At 33.0% G+C, this 14,146-nt stretch overlaps 1 protein-coding gene across 1 annotated transcript; it reads left to right on the top strand.

The window, feature by feature from the left end:
* Positions 1-891: 891 nt before the first annotated feature.
* On the top strand, positions 892-3,625 carry LOC139502914 (uncharacterized). The gene is made up of 3 exons (XM_071292580.1): positions 892-1,074; positions 1,861-2,046; positions 3,039-3,625. The coding sequence occupies exons 1-3, from the start codon at positions 918-920 to the stop codon at positions 3,326-3,328; spliced, it is 633 nt and encodes a 210-aa protein (XP_071148681.1). The 5' UTR covers positions 892-917; the 3' UTR covers positions 3,329-3,625.
* Positions 3,626-14,146: the final 10,521 nt, after the last annotated feature.

Genomic DNA, 14,146 nt, shown 5'->3' with positions numbered 1-14,146 from the left:
GTGTAATACCCTTGGTGAAACTAATACCGAAGTGAATAGATAAGTGTCGTTTCATTTGAGCTTTATGAGCGTCTACCGCCATTATGAAAACATATAAACAACTCACGGGTTACTCACAAAAACACAATATATCTTCTCAAGTTATAGGTTCCAGCAAATAAATCTATGGATTCTAGAGACAAAGTCATTACCACTATTATAATCCAAAAATATCTGCCACAAGATAAGTAAATTAATGGAAATTCAATTTTTTACTCAGAGCTCTGAAAACCTGGACTTGGCACATCAAGGGCACATAACTCTTCCTTGATATATTTTTTAACATTTTCTTTATAACATCTTATTAAAATTAGGAGTATGCTGAAACTTAAATTCAATGTTTACTAAAACATCCGAAATCAACGAAATTAAGAACCGAAAAATATATGTGATCCAAAATCAAATTGCAGAGCAAAAAGAATACTGGATGTCATTAAGTTCTTTTAAAACTGATGTACAAAGTTTATTCTTAAGTTGTACCGTAACATCACTCTTATAAGTTAGGCATAGAGTTGGTACCATCTAACAAGTTAAACCCAAACATATTCATTGGTGCAAGTCAAAAGTCAGGAGCCTGCAAATTTGTGGTGTTTCTTGTTTCCTGTTTATCTTTTTGGTTTTTCGTTCATTTTTGTTTTACATAAATCATGACGGTAGTATTCTTGTTTAAAATTATTAACAATTTTTTTCGCGGCCTTTTGTAGCTTACTATTACATGTTAATGATCAAACAGTGACTTGGTAATTTCTATGGCATTTGGTATCTGGTGGAAAGAGTCTCACTAGCATTTATTCCAATTAAAACTAGTTATAATATAGTAATTATTTTTCTGATCATAATTTAATGCAGTTAAAACCTGTACCTCACCACCTTCCATCATGAACGCAGCTACAGACACCACAGTTGTTAAGTCTCCAGGAGAGATGATTACTTATACGTGTGACTTTGGATACGAGTTATCAGGTGGACAATCGAGTTGGACCAGAGAGTGTGGAATCGATGGTAATTGGACAACGGATAGTAACGTTTGTGTTGGTACGTGGATTTGAACATGATGATGAGTAGATATTAGACATCGGTTGATTTTTACCTTATTCATTTATGTGTATGCTCGTTCTTATATTTCTTTTGATCTTACACATGTTACAATATGAAAATTAACAGATACTGTAAAAGCTTATAGTAATACAAATAATGATAATTATTGGGAGTATTGCAACAAAAATAACTCGCTTTCGGATATCATATATACCGATGTTTATTATCACATGCTTGTCCATTCTTAACAAACAAACAAAAATGTTTTTATAACATCATTAAATGGAATCAATATGTTTTGTTATTTCCGGTACTCGATTTGAAGGTATACAATGTAACGAGGAAGTTTAAATGATATAATATACTTGCAAAAACATTAAAAAGATAGTTGCATAAGTTTGTACAAAACAAATCATGTCATACGCGTCTGGCGTATACACTAAATTTAGTCCTGGTATCTATGATGAGTTTATATACTATAGTTCTCAATTCAAACTAGTACATGCTTCAGGGAAATGAATAAACAGGGAATATTTAACCTTCGAAAAAAAAACCTAGATTAAGACTAAAGAAAGAACAATTACCAAATTGTAGATTGCCGTGTGCATTAATGACCACCACCAGAATTCATAATTGTTATGTTAAATGCTATCCACAATTCAAAAGATACAATCAGTTATTTCTAATTGCTGTCTTGTGTTCAAGTCTCTAATGATCTTCGGCAGTTCCTTAAAAATATGAAGAGGTATGAAATCAATCAAGACAATTAACTCTTTACTTTAGTGAAACAGTGTATTGCACCACCTCCTGTCAGTAACTCCAACTACAACACCTTAGCTGTAACGAATCCCGGGGAAACAATAACATACACGTGTGACACCGGCTATTATATGTCAAAAGGACAAACAGTTTGGACCCGACTTTGTGAATGGGGAGGAACATGGGCAATGGATACTAATTCTTGTTCAGGTAATAGCTCACAAGCTTTTTGACATTTGTAAATCATTTTAAATGATTGCAATAATTTGCCGTTTTAATAATGATATTATTTCTAGGAAATATTGGCAAAAGCATTCACTAAAACGTTTCGATTGGCTAACAATGTCCTGAATTCAATAAATGACGTGAGTTTAATTTGTGTTGTGGGTACCGACAATACTACTACCAAAAATTCTTAAGATCATGGATGACAAATTACACTTGGAGCTGTATTGTAACTATTTATTATACCAAAGGGAATTTTTCTAAAGGTGCGTTGAAAGATTCAATAATGTCGAAACATAATGAACAAGAAACTAGCAAATTTTAAGCATTATATCATTTATGCATGTCGATTGCATTTAATCACCATCTTTAGTAGATTGAACCAACCAATTACATGCTGCTGTCATCGGATGAGCTCAGGATCCTGAAACGGCTGGGAATACTTTTAAAAACAGTGCTGCATGCGCACATACCTATATCATGTCATATCTAAGAAATATGTGTAATAAAAACAAAAACACTTGATCGTAGATTTGAAAAGGTTTATAATTCATGAAGCAAGGTAAATCACATCCAACAAAACTTAACATATGGGAAACAACAATTCTAACAGGTTTGTCAATAAGTTAAAATAGAAACCGACTGAAATTGTAAGAATAAATTAAGCGTTTGTTTTTTAAATTGTTATATTGTCCACACAAGTATAGTTCTAACTGAATAAGTATAACAAGTCTGTAGTATTTGTTGAATAATATCATTTCAGTGATTTATTCAATAAACGGCATTGTATAGAGGTAAAGCGATAAAAACGCAAAAAAAAAAAAAAAAACTGCTCGAATATGTTATAGTTGTCTGGTTTATCAAAATCGTACTCCAGATATTTTCGATGCATAGAAGAACTTCAAAATATTTTATAATGTCCTTCTAGTCTAGGATGACTATTAAAACATTAAAGAACATTGATTTTTTATTTACAGTTCTAGTAGCCACAGATCATGCTACAACTATGAGTGTCACAACCGACCCGTCAGTCGCTGGATGTCCTTGCAACATATCAGAAGTTAGGAGTACTAGTTTTAACATTGAAACATTTCCATCCTTCAAAGTACAAGTAAAAACGACGAGCGCATACCGACGCAGCCTCGTTTCAGCACCTGATGACAGGAGGTCGTCTGCTGTAATTGGTTACATGGGTGTATTCATATTATGTCTTGTCCTAGCAGTTCCTATACTTTTCGATGTTTTGAACATTTTAAGTAAGGAATAAAGAGGGAGAACACATTGGTACTATATGTGGTAGAAAATAATCAGAAACAATAAAATATCGCTTTATAAAAAATAATGCTAGGATCAGATAGACCGTAATGCATTTAAAGATTCAATTTCATCATGTTCATATTAATGTACATATCTGGCATTATTAACTTTAAACTGAAATTATCAATAGCATGTTCATTGTTTAAAAGTTTTACATGAAATAATCATTTAAAATCAATTCTGAGAAAAATTAATTGAATAAGATCGTTTACATTTTGTTTTAGTTGAGGTATTCTTAAATATTTTCCATCAAGCCAAAGAATTTTTAAGAATTGTCAGACCTTTTATTTTGTGTTTTTTCATGTTGATCACGTTCAAATTTAGACACACAATGACGCTATCATCTGATTGTGATTGATCGCTATGATCTGTATATTTTGGATGTTGCTTTTTTTTTATTATGAACAAAAGTGTAATTCCAGGTGATAAGAAAAGTTTTTAGACTAGAATCAGATAAACATTGATAGCAACAAATAATATTGTTCTGTACATGAGCCAAAGCAGTGATTTTCAAATTTGCAAAGCACAAGAGTATTCCAATCACATCAACTATTGACACAGATGGACGAATTCACACTTAAATCTATGACCAACGGGACGAAGCCAGATTTAACCTTCCTGAGCTCTTGTGGTCACCAGTTTTCTCTTTATTTTTCTATGTTGTGATTTGTGAACTATTGTTTGTCTGTTTGTCTTTTAGTTTTTGTAGCTACAGCGTTGTCAGTTTATTTTTGATTTATGAGTTTGAATGTCAATCTAGTATCTTTTGCACCTATTTTCAACTTCCAATTATCAATTTCCCATTTCTAAACAGTATCATACCCTCTGCCCAATTGTATGGTGTTTACTTATCTCAATTGATATTGTTGTGATCCCGAGTATATCTCTAGATGGTCTGTCCGATGACCTAAAACTAACGCTCTGAATACTACAATATGTTGTTCTCATGCATGTTCACACTATATAGTATGTAGGAGTATGTTCCTTATGCCAAAACTGCTCAAACAGAGTGATGAGAAGGAAACATAAATAAGGTATGGACACCATCACGAATGGGTTATATGCGTACTAAATTATAATCCTGGTACCTTTGATAACTATTTACACCACTGGGTCGATGACACTGCTGGTGGACGTTTCGTCCCCGAGGGTATCACCAGCCAAGTAGTCAGCACTTCGGTGTTGACATGAATATCAATAATGTGGTCATTTTTATAAATTTCCAGTTTAGAAAACTTTGATTTTTTTTGAAAATTTACTAAGGATTTTCTCATTACCAGGCATAGATTACCTTAGCCGTATTTGGCACAACATTTAGGAATTTTTGATCCTCAATGCTCTTCAACTTTGTACTTGTTTGGCTTTATAATATTTTGATATGAGCGTCACTGATGAGTCTTGTGTAGACGAAACGCGCGTCTGTCGTACTCAATTATAATCCTGGTACCTTTGATAACTAATTATATATACGATATGTCTGTGTCCAAGTCTTAGATTATGGTTTACCATCTATGTCGTCTTTTCTTTTAAGTACCAAATTCCAAAGATAACTGTTAAGTTTGGAGTGAGATTGCATTCCTATAAGACGTGTCTCGGTATTTGTACACCAAACTTAAATGTATTTAGTTATAATGTTTTATTTGTTGTTCTGACTGAATATTGTTTGATTTTAGGTGTTTTTTGTTCTTCTGCGGTTTACATGTAGAATTTTACTATTATTTCGTTTGTGTAATTATATGTCCTGAGTGTTCTTGTATTTATTTGTTTTCTAATCCTGCCACGTGATGTTGTTATGTAAGCGGTATTTTCAACATTGTCATATAAGTGGGTTGTTCGGCTAGCCATAAAACCTGGTTCAACCCATCATGTTTTTTCTCTTAAAATGTCCTGTACCCAGTCAAGAACATGGCAGTTGCTATCAAATAGTTTTTGTTTTTATGTATGAAAAATTGGCGTTTGTTTTTGTTGTTCTTCAATATGATTGTTCCGTTGTTTTCCTCCGTTTTAATCTGTTACCAGGATGTGTTTCTCTCGATCGATATATGACGTTTGAATAGCGGAACACTACTAATGCTGTTACTAAACCGTATTTATTGATGTTTGAAATTATTCAAAATGATTTGAAGAATGTATCTACCTCAAGCATATCTAGTATCAGCTTAACTTCCTATTCATGTTAAAGTACATATCTGACATTATTAACTTTTAACTGCAATTATATTTTTTTTTTATTTTGCCTGAAAACTGAATAATTTCTATCTTAACATTGTATTTAGTATAGACAATAGGGATAGTAAAGTTGATTTTTAACGTCACCTTGATTCACAAAGGCTATTTTGTATTTGAGAAAAAAATAATATTGGTTACTAGTATGTGAGTGTAAGTTTCATCATGTCAGCATATATCATATAAAAAATATTCTTTTACAAAGTCGCCAACAGCATGAATTAAACGAAATTTGAAATATCTGATTCAAACGTTTCTACTGAACCCATTTATGTAAGCTTCCTTCTGCTGTTGTCTTCTCTGTGGTCGGGTTGTTGTCTCTTTGACACATTCCCCATTTCCATTCTTAATTTTATTCTTGACTCTCTGAAAATGTTTCATTTTTCATTTGTCGTAATGCAAGTATTCAATCATAGTCTAGCGTCAATATTTACATCGTACCCTACGTGATAACTGCATTGAGATAAGTCTTTCGAAACATTAATTGATGATGCGTGTGTAGCATAATGACCTGTTTCTGCCAATTTGCAAATGAGAGAAATAAATCCAATGCAAATTACTTAATGAAATTTTCGTGTAAGTATGGTTAACATTATATATCAAATGGATAGAAGTAACTGTAGGGCAATGTGTCAAAATGTATTTCTGTTAATTTTATAAACCGACACAACAAGGATGTCGGTAGTACAATTATTTGGTACATAAATCAGGCTGTCGATTTTTGTGTTTTAAACCTTTTTTTCTCATTCTACAGAATTATTTTTGCTCACTATACATTGTGGTGTATAGCATGCTTTCACATTCATCATGTGGACTCTGAAAAAAAGTATTGTCATTTGCACAATTATCGCAATTTCTTATTTTTATAGTTACTCAATTCCTGCAACTACTCTTGTTTCTTGAATCCCCATAAAGTTATCATCGGGTATATGACTTGGACTGAACAATCAAATTGACACAAATTATCAGGAACTGTTTGCTTGCCCTGGACATTTTGGATCCTCCTACTGGTAACCCACTCTCAAATTGTCTGTTAACGTAACGTAGATTTATACCTGTGTCTCGGTCATTTTTATGGAATAGACATTGTATCGCCTCTATTTCCTCAACTGAAGATTTTTGTCTGGCATATTTAGTGTCGGCTATCAATATTTCCAAAGACACTTTACATATTTGCAATCAATAGAACCCACTGGTTAACCGATTTTTCAATTAAGAACAGAGTTTTTGTTAACGTCAAATAAACTGCATAAGAAAAAACCCAAATTATTACCTTAAGGATGTATAAGCAAGGACCCATCGAAACAACATCTTATACACAAATTTAAAAATACTTTTAGATATTTGGATGATATTTTGGCTCCCAATAATGACGTCTTCAGTATGTATACCACAGAAATCTATTCTGTTGAACTTACTTTAAATAAAGCTACATGTAATACTAACAATAACCACTGCCCTGTCCTCGATCTTGATATTTATATTATTAACGGAAAGCTTAACACTAAAATTTATGATAAAATAGATGATTTTTCATTTCCTATCGTTAATTATCCATTTTTTGATGGTGAGTTTCCCTAGTCACCATCTTACGGTGTTTATATATCTCAAATTGTACGATTTGCTCGTGTATGTAACAATGTTTAAGATTTTAACGAGAGAAATTTATGCATTACTGAAAAAATATTTACACCAGGGTTTTCGATATCCACAAACCAGTCAAAATATTTACCAAATGTTATCATCGGTATAAGGACATCATTCGTAAATATAGATCAAGATGCAGACTCCTTATACGTTCAGGTATTTCACATCCAATATATTATGGAAATATTCTTTATAAAGCACAAAAATGTCAGTATTCACCTCAGAAGTAGATCTAGCTATAGATGCGGCTGCTAGTTGGGAGGGGGACTGGCTGATGGCTTTCAATCAAGATAAATATACTGTGCTGTCTGTTAACAAAAAGAAACAACCTATACAGCACAACTACATTTTAAATGGACTTACACTGGAATCAGTAACATCACCTAAGTTCCTTGGTGTCACAATAAATTCAAACCGAAAGTGTGACAAACATATAAATGACATTACATCCACAGGTAACAAATCACTGGGTTTTCTAAAACAAAATTTTAAAAACAACAAATCCTCACATAAAATCCCAGGCATTCCAAGCACTTGTCAGACCCAAACTTGAATATTCCTGTTCTGTTTGGGACCCTCACACAACCGAACCGGTATCCAAAATTGAGATGGTCCAACGACGGTCTACTCTGTTTGCCTGCAATAAATACCATAATACAAGTAGTATTACAAACATGCTTACAACACTAAACTAACCATCATTAGCAGAACGCAAACTACGCACAAGATTGGTAATGATGTACACAATATAATATCATCTTGTTGCTATTCCATCAGTTATACTGATAAAAGCAGACTCAAGAAGAAAAAAAAACATAAATTCTCATATAGGCATATTCATACATCAAAAGACTCATAAAGACATTCATACTTTCCGTACACAATACCACAGTGAAACCAGCTCCCTGTGGTAATAGTTCGGGCACCATCGATTGTTAGCTTCACAGAACAGCTCATTTCAGCTGTCCTGTGTTCTATTTGTTAAAAGCATCAATTTAAATTGTACATAGTTTTAATCACAAATTTGACATTTCATTGCACTTTAATTATATTTCGTTTAAATTGGGGTAAAACATTTGTAAATAGTCCATGTATGCGAACAGTATGTAATCATCGAAGTCGATAGAATATTGTATACCTAAAGAAGAAGAGAAGCTAACACAACCTTAAAATAGACTTATTAAGAAGGGATATAGTTTCGATACTATTTTCAGGTCATTAAAGGTTGCATGTTTTGGCGTTAATATGGATTCACTTATAGGGTCTTGGCATCGGAACTAAACACATTTGTTTTTAAAAAACAGTCGTTGGCATGACATGGGTTATGTTCTTCACATATATGTTATGATGGTAGTAATACTTAACCGCTAAGGGGAAGGATTGTGCCTGATATTCATACGATGGCGGCATAATCTTTCAATTAGTTTAATTGAAGTCTTGAGCTGGGATGTCAGTTAACTGTTAGTAGTTATCAAAAGTACCAGGATTATAATTTTATACGCCAGACGTGCGTTTCGTCTACATAAGACTCATCAGTGACGCTCACATCAAAATAGTTAAAAAGCCAAACAAATACAAAGTTGAAGAGCATTGAGGACCCAAAATTCCAAAAAGTTGTGCCAAATACGGCTAAGGTAATCTACTCCTGGGGTAAGAAAATCCTTAGTTTTTCGAAAAATTCAAAGTTTTGTAAACAGAAAATTTATAAAAGTGACCATATAATTGATATTCATGTCAACACCGAAGTGCTGACTACTGGGCTGGTGATACCCTCGGGGACGAAACGTCCACCAGCAGTGGCATCGACCCAGTGGTGTAAATAGTTATCAAAAGTACCAGGATTATAATTTTATACGCCAGACGCGTGTTTCGTCTACATAAGACTCATCAGTGACGCTCACATCAAAATAGTTAAAAAGCCAAACAAATACAAAGTTGAAGAGCATTGAGGACCCGAATTCCCAAAAGTTGTGCCAAATACGGCTAAGGTAATCTACTCCTGGGGTAAGAAAAGCCTTAGTTTTTCGAAAAATTCAAAGTTTTGTCAACAGAAAATTTATAAAAATGACCATATAATTGATATTCATATCAACACCGAAGTGCTGACTACTGGGCTGGTGATACCCTCGGGGACGAAACGGCCACCAGCAGTGGCATCGACCCAGTGGTGTAAATAGTTATCAAAAGTACCAGGATTATAATTTTATACGCCAGACGCGTGTTTCGTCTACATAAGACTCATCAGTGACGCTCACATCAAAATAGTTAAAAAGCCAAACAAATACAAAGTTGAAGAGCATTGAGGACCCAAAATTCCAATAAGTTGTGCCAAATATGGTTATGGTAATCTACTCCTGGGCTTAGAAAATCCTTAGTTTTTCGAAAAATTCAAAGTTTTGTCAAAAGAAAATTTATAAAAATGACCATATAATTGATATTCATGTCAACACCGAAGTGCTGACTACTGGGCTGGTGATACCCTCGGGGACGAAACGTCAACCAGCAGTGGCATCGACCCAGTGGTGTAAATAGTTATCAAAAGTACCAGGATTATAATTTTATTCGCCAGACGCGCGTTTCGTCTACACAAGACTCATCAGTGACGCTCACATCAAAATAGTTAAAAAGTAGTCTGTTGTTATTTATGTATTATTGTTATTTTGTTTATTTTCCTTGGTTACAACCTCTGACATCAGACTCGGACTTCTCTTGAACTGAATTTGAATGTGCGTATTTCTATACGTTTACTTTTCTACATTGGCTAGAGGTATAGGGGGAGGGTTGAGATATCATAAACATGTTTAACCCAGCCACATTTTTTGCGCCTGTCCCAAGTCAGGAGCCGCTGGTCTTTCTTAGTCTTGTATTATTTTTAATTTTAGTTTCTTGTGTAAAATTATAGTTTAGTATGGCGTCTATTATCACTGAACTAGTTGTATATTTGTTTAGAAGCCAGCTGAAGGACGCCTCCAGGTGCAGCAATGTCTCGCTGCATTGAAGAACTGTTGATGATGTTTGTTCTATGATCGGGCTGTTGTATCTTTGATACATTCCCCATTTCCATTCTCAATTTTATCTAAGGTTCAGGAATTGTTGTCAAATTTTTTTTTTTCCATTTGATACTGGGTAAAATATTTGACCTTTTTTTGTTTTAATATGGGGACGAAGTCCCCTATTACAGTAGAAAATTCAATAAAAAAAAAAAAAAAAAAAAAAAATCGGGAAAATTTCCCGAATTTTTCATTGTACTAATGAACTCAAAATCGTTCAATTTTTTTTTGTCGCGTTTTTTAATTTCCGGATCTGCGCAGAACACATACATCTACTTCCTTCTTCCGGTCTTGGTATCGTGAGACTTTGATTAGTCTAGTAAAATATGGGAAATCAAGGAACACAATACCAATATTTCATTTTTAATCATTCTTTGTCTTTGGTATGAATAAACGTTACCTGATGCATTGCGTTTCTTTGTTTACATTGAACATGACGTCATAACTTAAATAACGTCACAAGTAAAATCCCTAACAACAGAACCAAAATCGGAAACGTTACGGTATTTCCGTTTCTTTTTTTAACCAATATTTAAGTTACAAAAAAATAATTCATACAAACTTCGTCCCCATTTACAGGTATAATGCCTGCCTCATATTATAAGACATCAATAGCTCATAACTGGTCATTTTTCAAAATTTAAGCATAATCACTATGTCTGTCTTTGGATTTTAGACCTAAATTATACACAAAAACGAAGATATGTTAAAACTCAGAGTCATCCTTTTCCCTGTAAAATCTCGAAGAGCATCATAAACTATCAATATTTTAAGCTTAATTTGTTCCGTTCATTATTCTCTACATCATAACTAAAAGTATCAATTTAGAATTTTAGATTTTTATTGAATTTCACCTATTAGTAAGTACATTATTAAAAAAATATCCATATAACATTATACGACAAATAATAATGACAATTAACAACTGTTATATATTATTTATTTGGGTACGGAAACAAAACCAAGCGCACACTATCTACATCCTGACAATGGTCATGGAGCTTGTACTATCAACCTTATCGACACGATTTCCTTGAATTTTAACTGTGTCTCCAGAAGACAACTTCACAAATGCTGATGCAGAGGCCGTGTGAAATCCATTGTATGAACCGTCAAAATGTACAATAGCAGCAACAATAGATGTTTCGTTTTTTGTTATATAGAAATAAGCGTCTTTTGTAGCAAAGATATTGATTGTTATCAGATAATAACCAGGGTAGGTCACATGATAAATTCCACCAGTATACACATAATATATTGAAGGTCCGTAAGATGTCTTTATATCGGTAAATTCTATAAGGTTACCAGAAATAATTCTTCCACGGTATGCTGTAAATCCAACTAAAATATAAAATATACATCTGACACTTGCATTTTATTATATTAAGAAGATTTCAATCTTAATTGACCTGTTTAGTGTTTAGAACTTAAAATAATTAATTTTATAAAGACATAAGGTCGTAATATCAATTGATGATGATATATAAATGTATTGATTTAGTGTTTGCATTTGCATTTACTTTATGATAAGTTGTAAATATTTTATAATAACTGATGACAATAGTTCTAAGAAGGCAAAACGAAAATCAAGAAAAATTTAACATCCTAGTCATTTAAATTTTAAATGCAGATATATTACAAAGGTATCGTCAGGAACCTGAATAAACCTCTAATAGCATCAAAAACTCATGTGACGAAATCTCTTGCTTAAAGACTTTATTATTTTTCAGGAAAAAAAAGTTATTATATTTTTTTGTTCTTCTGCAATCATTCGGACGCTTCTCACATTGGATGTTAGCATTGTCATATTCTTTAAAGTGTTACCCATGAAAATATGTAAAAAGGACGCCCATAACTGCAATATTGAATGAAGATATAAATTTAAAGTCTGCAGCTAGATGTTATGTTAGGATCGCCCGATAATAATAATACTATTTATCACAGCATATCAGACCGCTATGAAATGAATATACCGGCGTTTGGTGGGTTTGTGTTACTCAGTTTCTAACACTCTATGTTTTGTTTTGTGTTCCGTTTAGTGTCCCTCAATATTATTGTAGGAGTAGCTTCATGTAACCTCTCTTTTACGAAAAGGAACACAAAAAACGCATTTGATTGGAATTGGTATTAAATAAATCCGATCATAAGACACTGCAAACAACTTAAAGTAACGTTAGTATGTTCTCCTTTATTCCAATGTCAAGTATTTGGGGACATTTTACCATTGGAAACAGTGTGTAGTTATCAATAACATGACACCGGGTGTGTTTGTATATCATATAATTATATATCGGAACTTTGTAATTCGTTTTTTGAAAATAGAACTTGCACGAACAATCTAGATTGAAACCAGGAGGTGTTTACTGTACCGTGTAACTTTTAATTCTCTCTAGAGAAGACACGCCTTGGTGCTTAAGCTTTAGTATTAAAACAGAACAGAGAGGTATCGATTGTCAAGTAAAGTTGATCATTTGATAATAAATGTAATAACCGTAAACTGCTGGTGATGTTCAAGGTATGATCTACTTATTTGATGTTTTAGGGGGATGTAATATTTAAAAATTAACAATTACATTGTAATGTCATGCAGCAAATATCTTATATCTACTCGAACATTTCGAAGAGGTGGATTTCCTGGATTTAAAATCAAAAGTCATTATACATGTTATAAATACGAATACTTTTTAATTATAATAAGGAAATCATTCTGAATTTAGGGATATATCTCCCTAATGCAAAGCTTTCGTTCTTTCTCCTCTCCGGACATTGATTTTTTTAAATAAACAGCTCTGTTACGTTTGAAAAAAGAGTTCAAAGGTGTAAAGGGGAAGTCATTTCTTCGAAAGATTAAAAAACGCTATCACCAGTTGAATGACCCTTACCAGGCTTCAAACTTTTTTTCATTTTATTAAAAAGCCTTTTAAGAGTCAGGTCTCATGTTTATTATATTGTATATAATTTCTTAAGTTTAAAAATATATATATTTCTCTCATTCTTCGTCAATTTATCCCTTTCTGCATGCATTGTGTACAAAAAATGTAATCAACGTGTGGCTCGTTTGATCTCAGTTATTCATTGGTTAAAATCCGATTATCACGTCGAATATTCTATTTTCCCTCTGAATTTTCTATTGTGACGTCATGAAAAAAGGCGACCATGCCTGATGACGTCACATAGAAAGAACACATCTTTTTGCAGATCAGTCGCAAAGAAGCAATAATTGTGCCTGCGTTTGAAAATCATTAAAGAAACAGAATCCACCACCAAATCTCGTGTAATACGATATTTATCCACTCTCAACAGTTAAATTTTAAGCGTCGCGTTTTAAATTAGAAAAATTAACTATCTCGAGTGGAAAAATATACTCCCTACACTGGGAAGAGATATGAAAATATTGTAAATTAACAAGACGATCTAGTTTGGTGAAACGGTCATCAAATACAAATGCAACTATGGTTATCAGGGTTTGTCCATGGGGCAAACAGATTAATTCACAAGCAGGAGGATACTTATGAGTCTATAATTCTGATGCATTATATATACAACGATTGATGTTATTGTAATGAAAAAAAAATTGCAACTTCTTTTGCCAAGAAATACACAACATTTAAATTTTTTTTTGGTATAGTTGTCGATTAGAAAGAAAGTTTTGAAATACAAATCGCTCGTCCGAATCGCCTTTTTCGGTTTTCCGTCATCAGGAACGCTCAAACCCAAACATTTGAAAGTCATGAATGCGTTAATACGCTTAGATGTAAGGAGATATGTGAGATCCTAGTACTATCAGTCATGGTGATGCAAAATAGCCTTTCGGAAGATACACTTTTGATAAAGATGAAACTTAC

Source organism: Mytilus edulis, chromosome 14 (genome assembly GCF_963676685.1).
Source record: "Mytilus edulis chromosome 14, xbMytEdul2.2, whole genome shotgun sequence".
Taxonomy (NCBI): Eukaryota; Metazoa; Mollusca; class Bivalvia; order Mytilida; family Mytilidae; genus Mytilus; species Mytilus edulis.
Note: the sequence above shows the minus strand (reverse complement) of the source record. Positions and strands in the feature narration are given on the sequence as shown.

Coding starts and splice junctions, on each gene's coding strand:
- LOC139502914 (XM_071292580.1), top strand. CDS start 918: ATGAACGCAGCTACAGACACCACAGTTGTTAAGTCTCCAGGAGAGATG. Junction 1,075..1,860: donor GGATAGTAACGTTTGTGTTG/GTACGTGGATTT, acceptor TCTTTACTTTAG/TGAAACAGTGTATTGCACCA. Junction 2,047..3,038: donor GGATACTAATTCTTGTTCAG/GTAATAGCTCAC, acceptor TTTTATTTACAG/TTCTAGTAGCCACAGATCAT.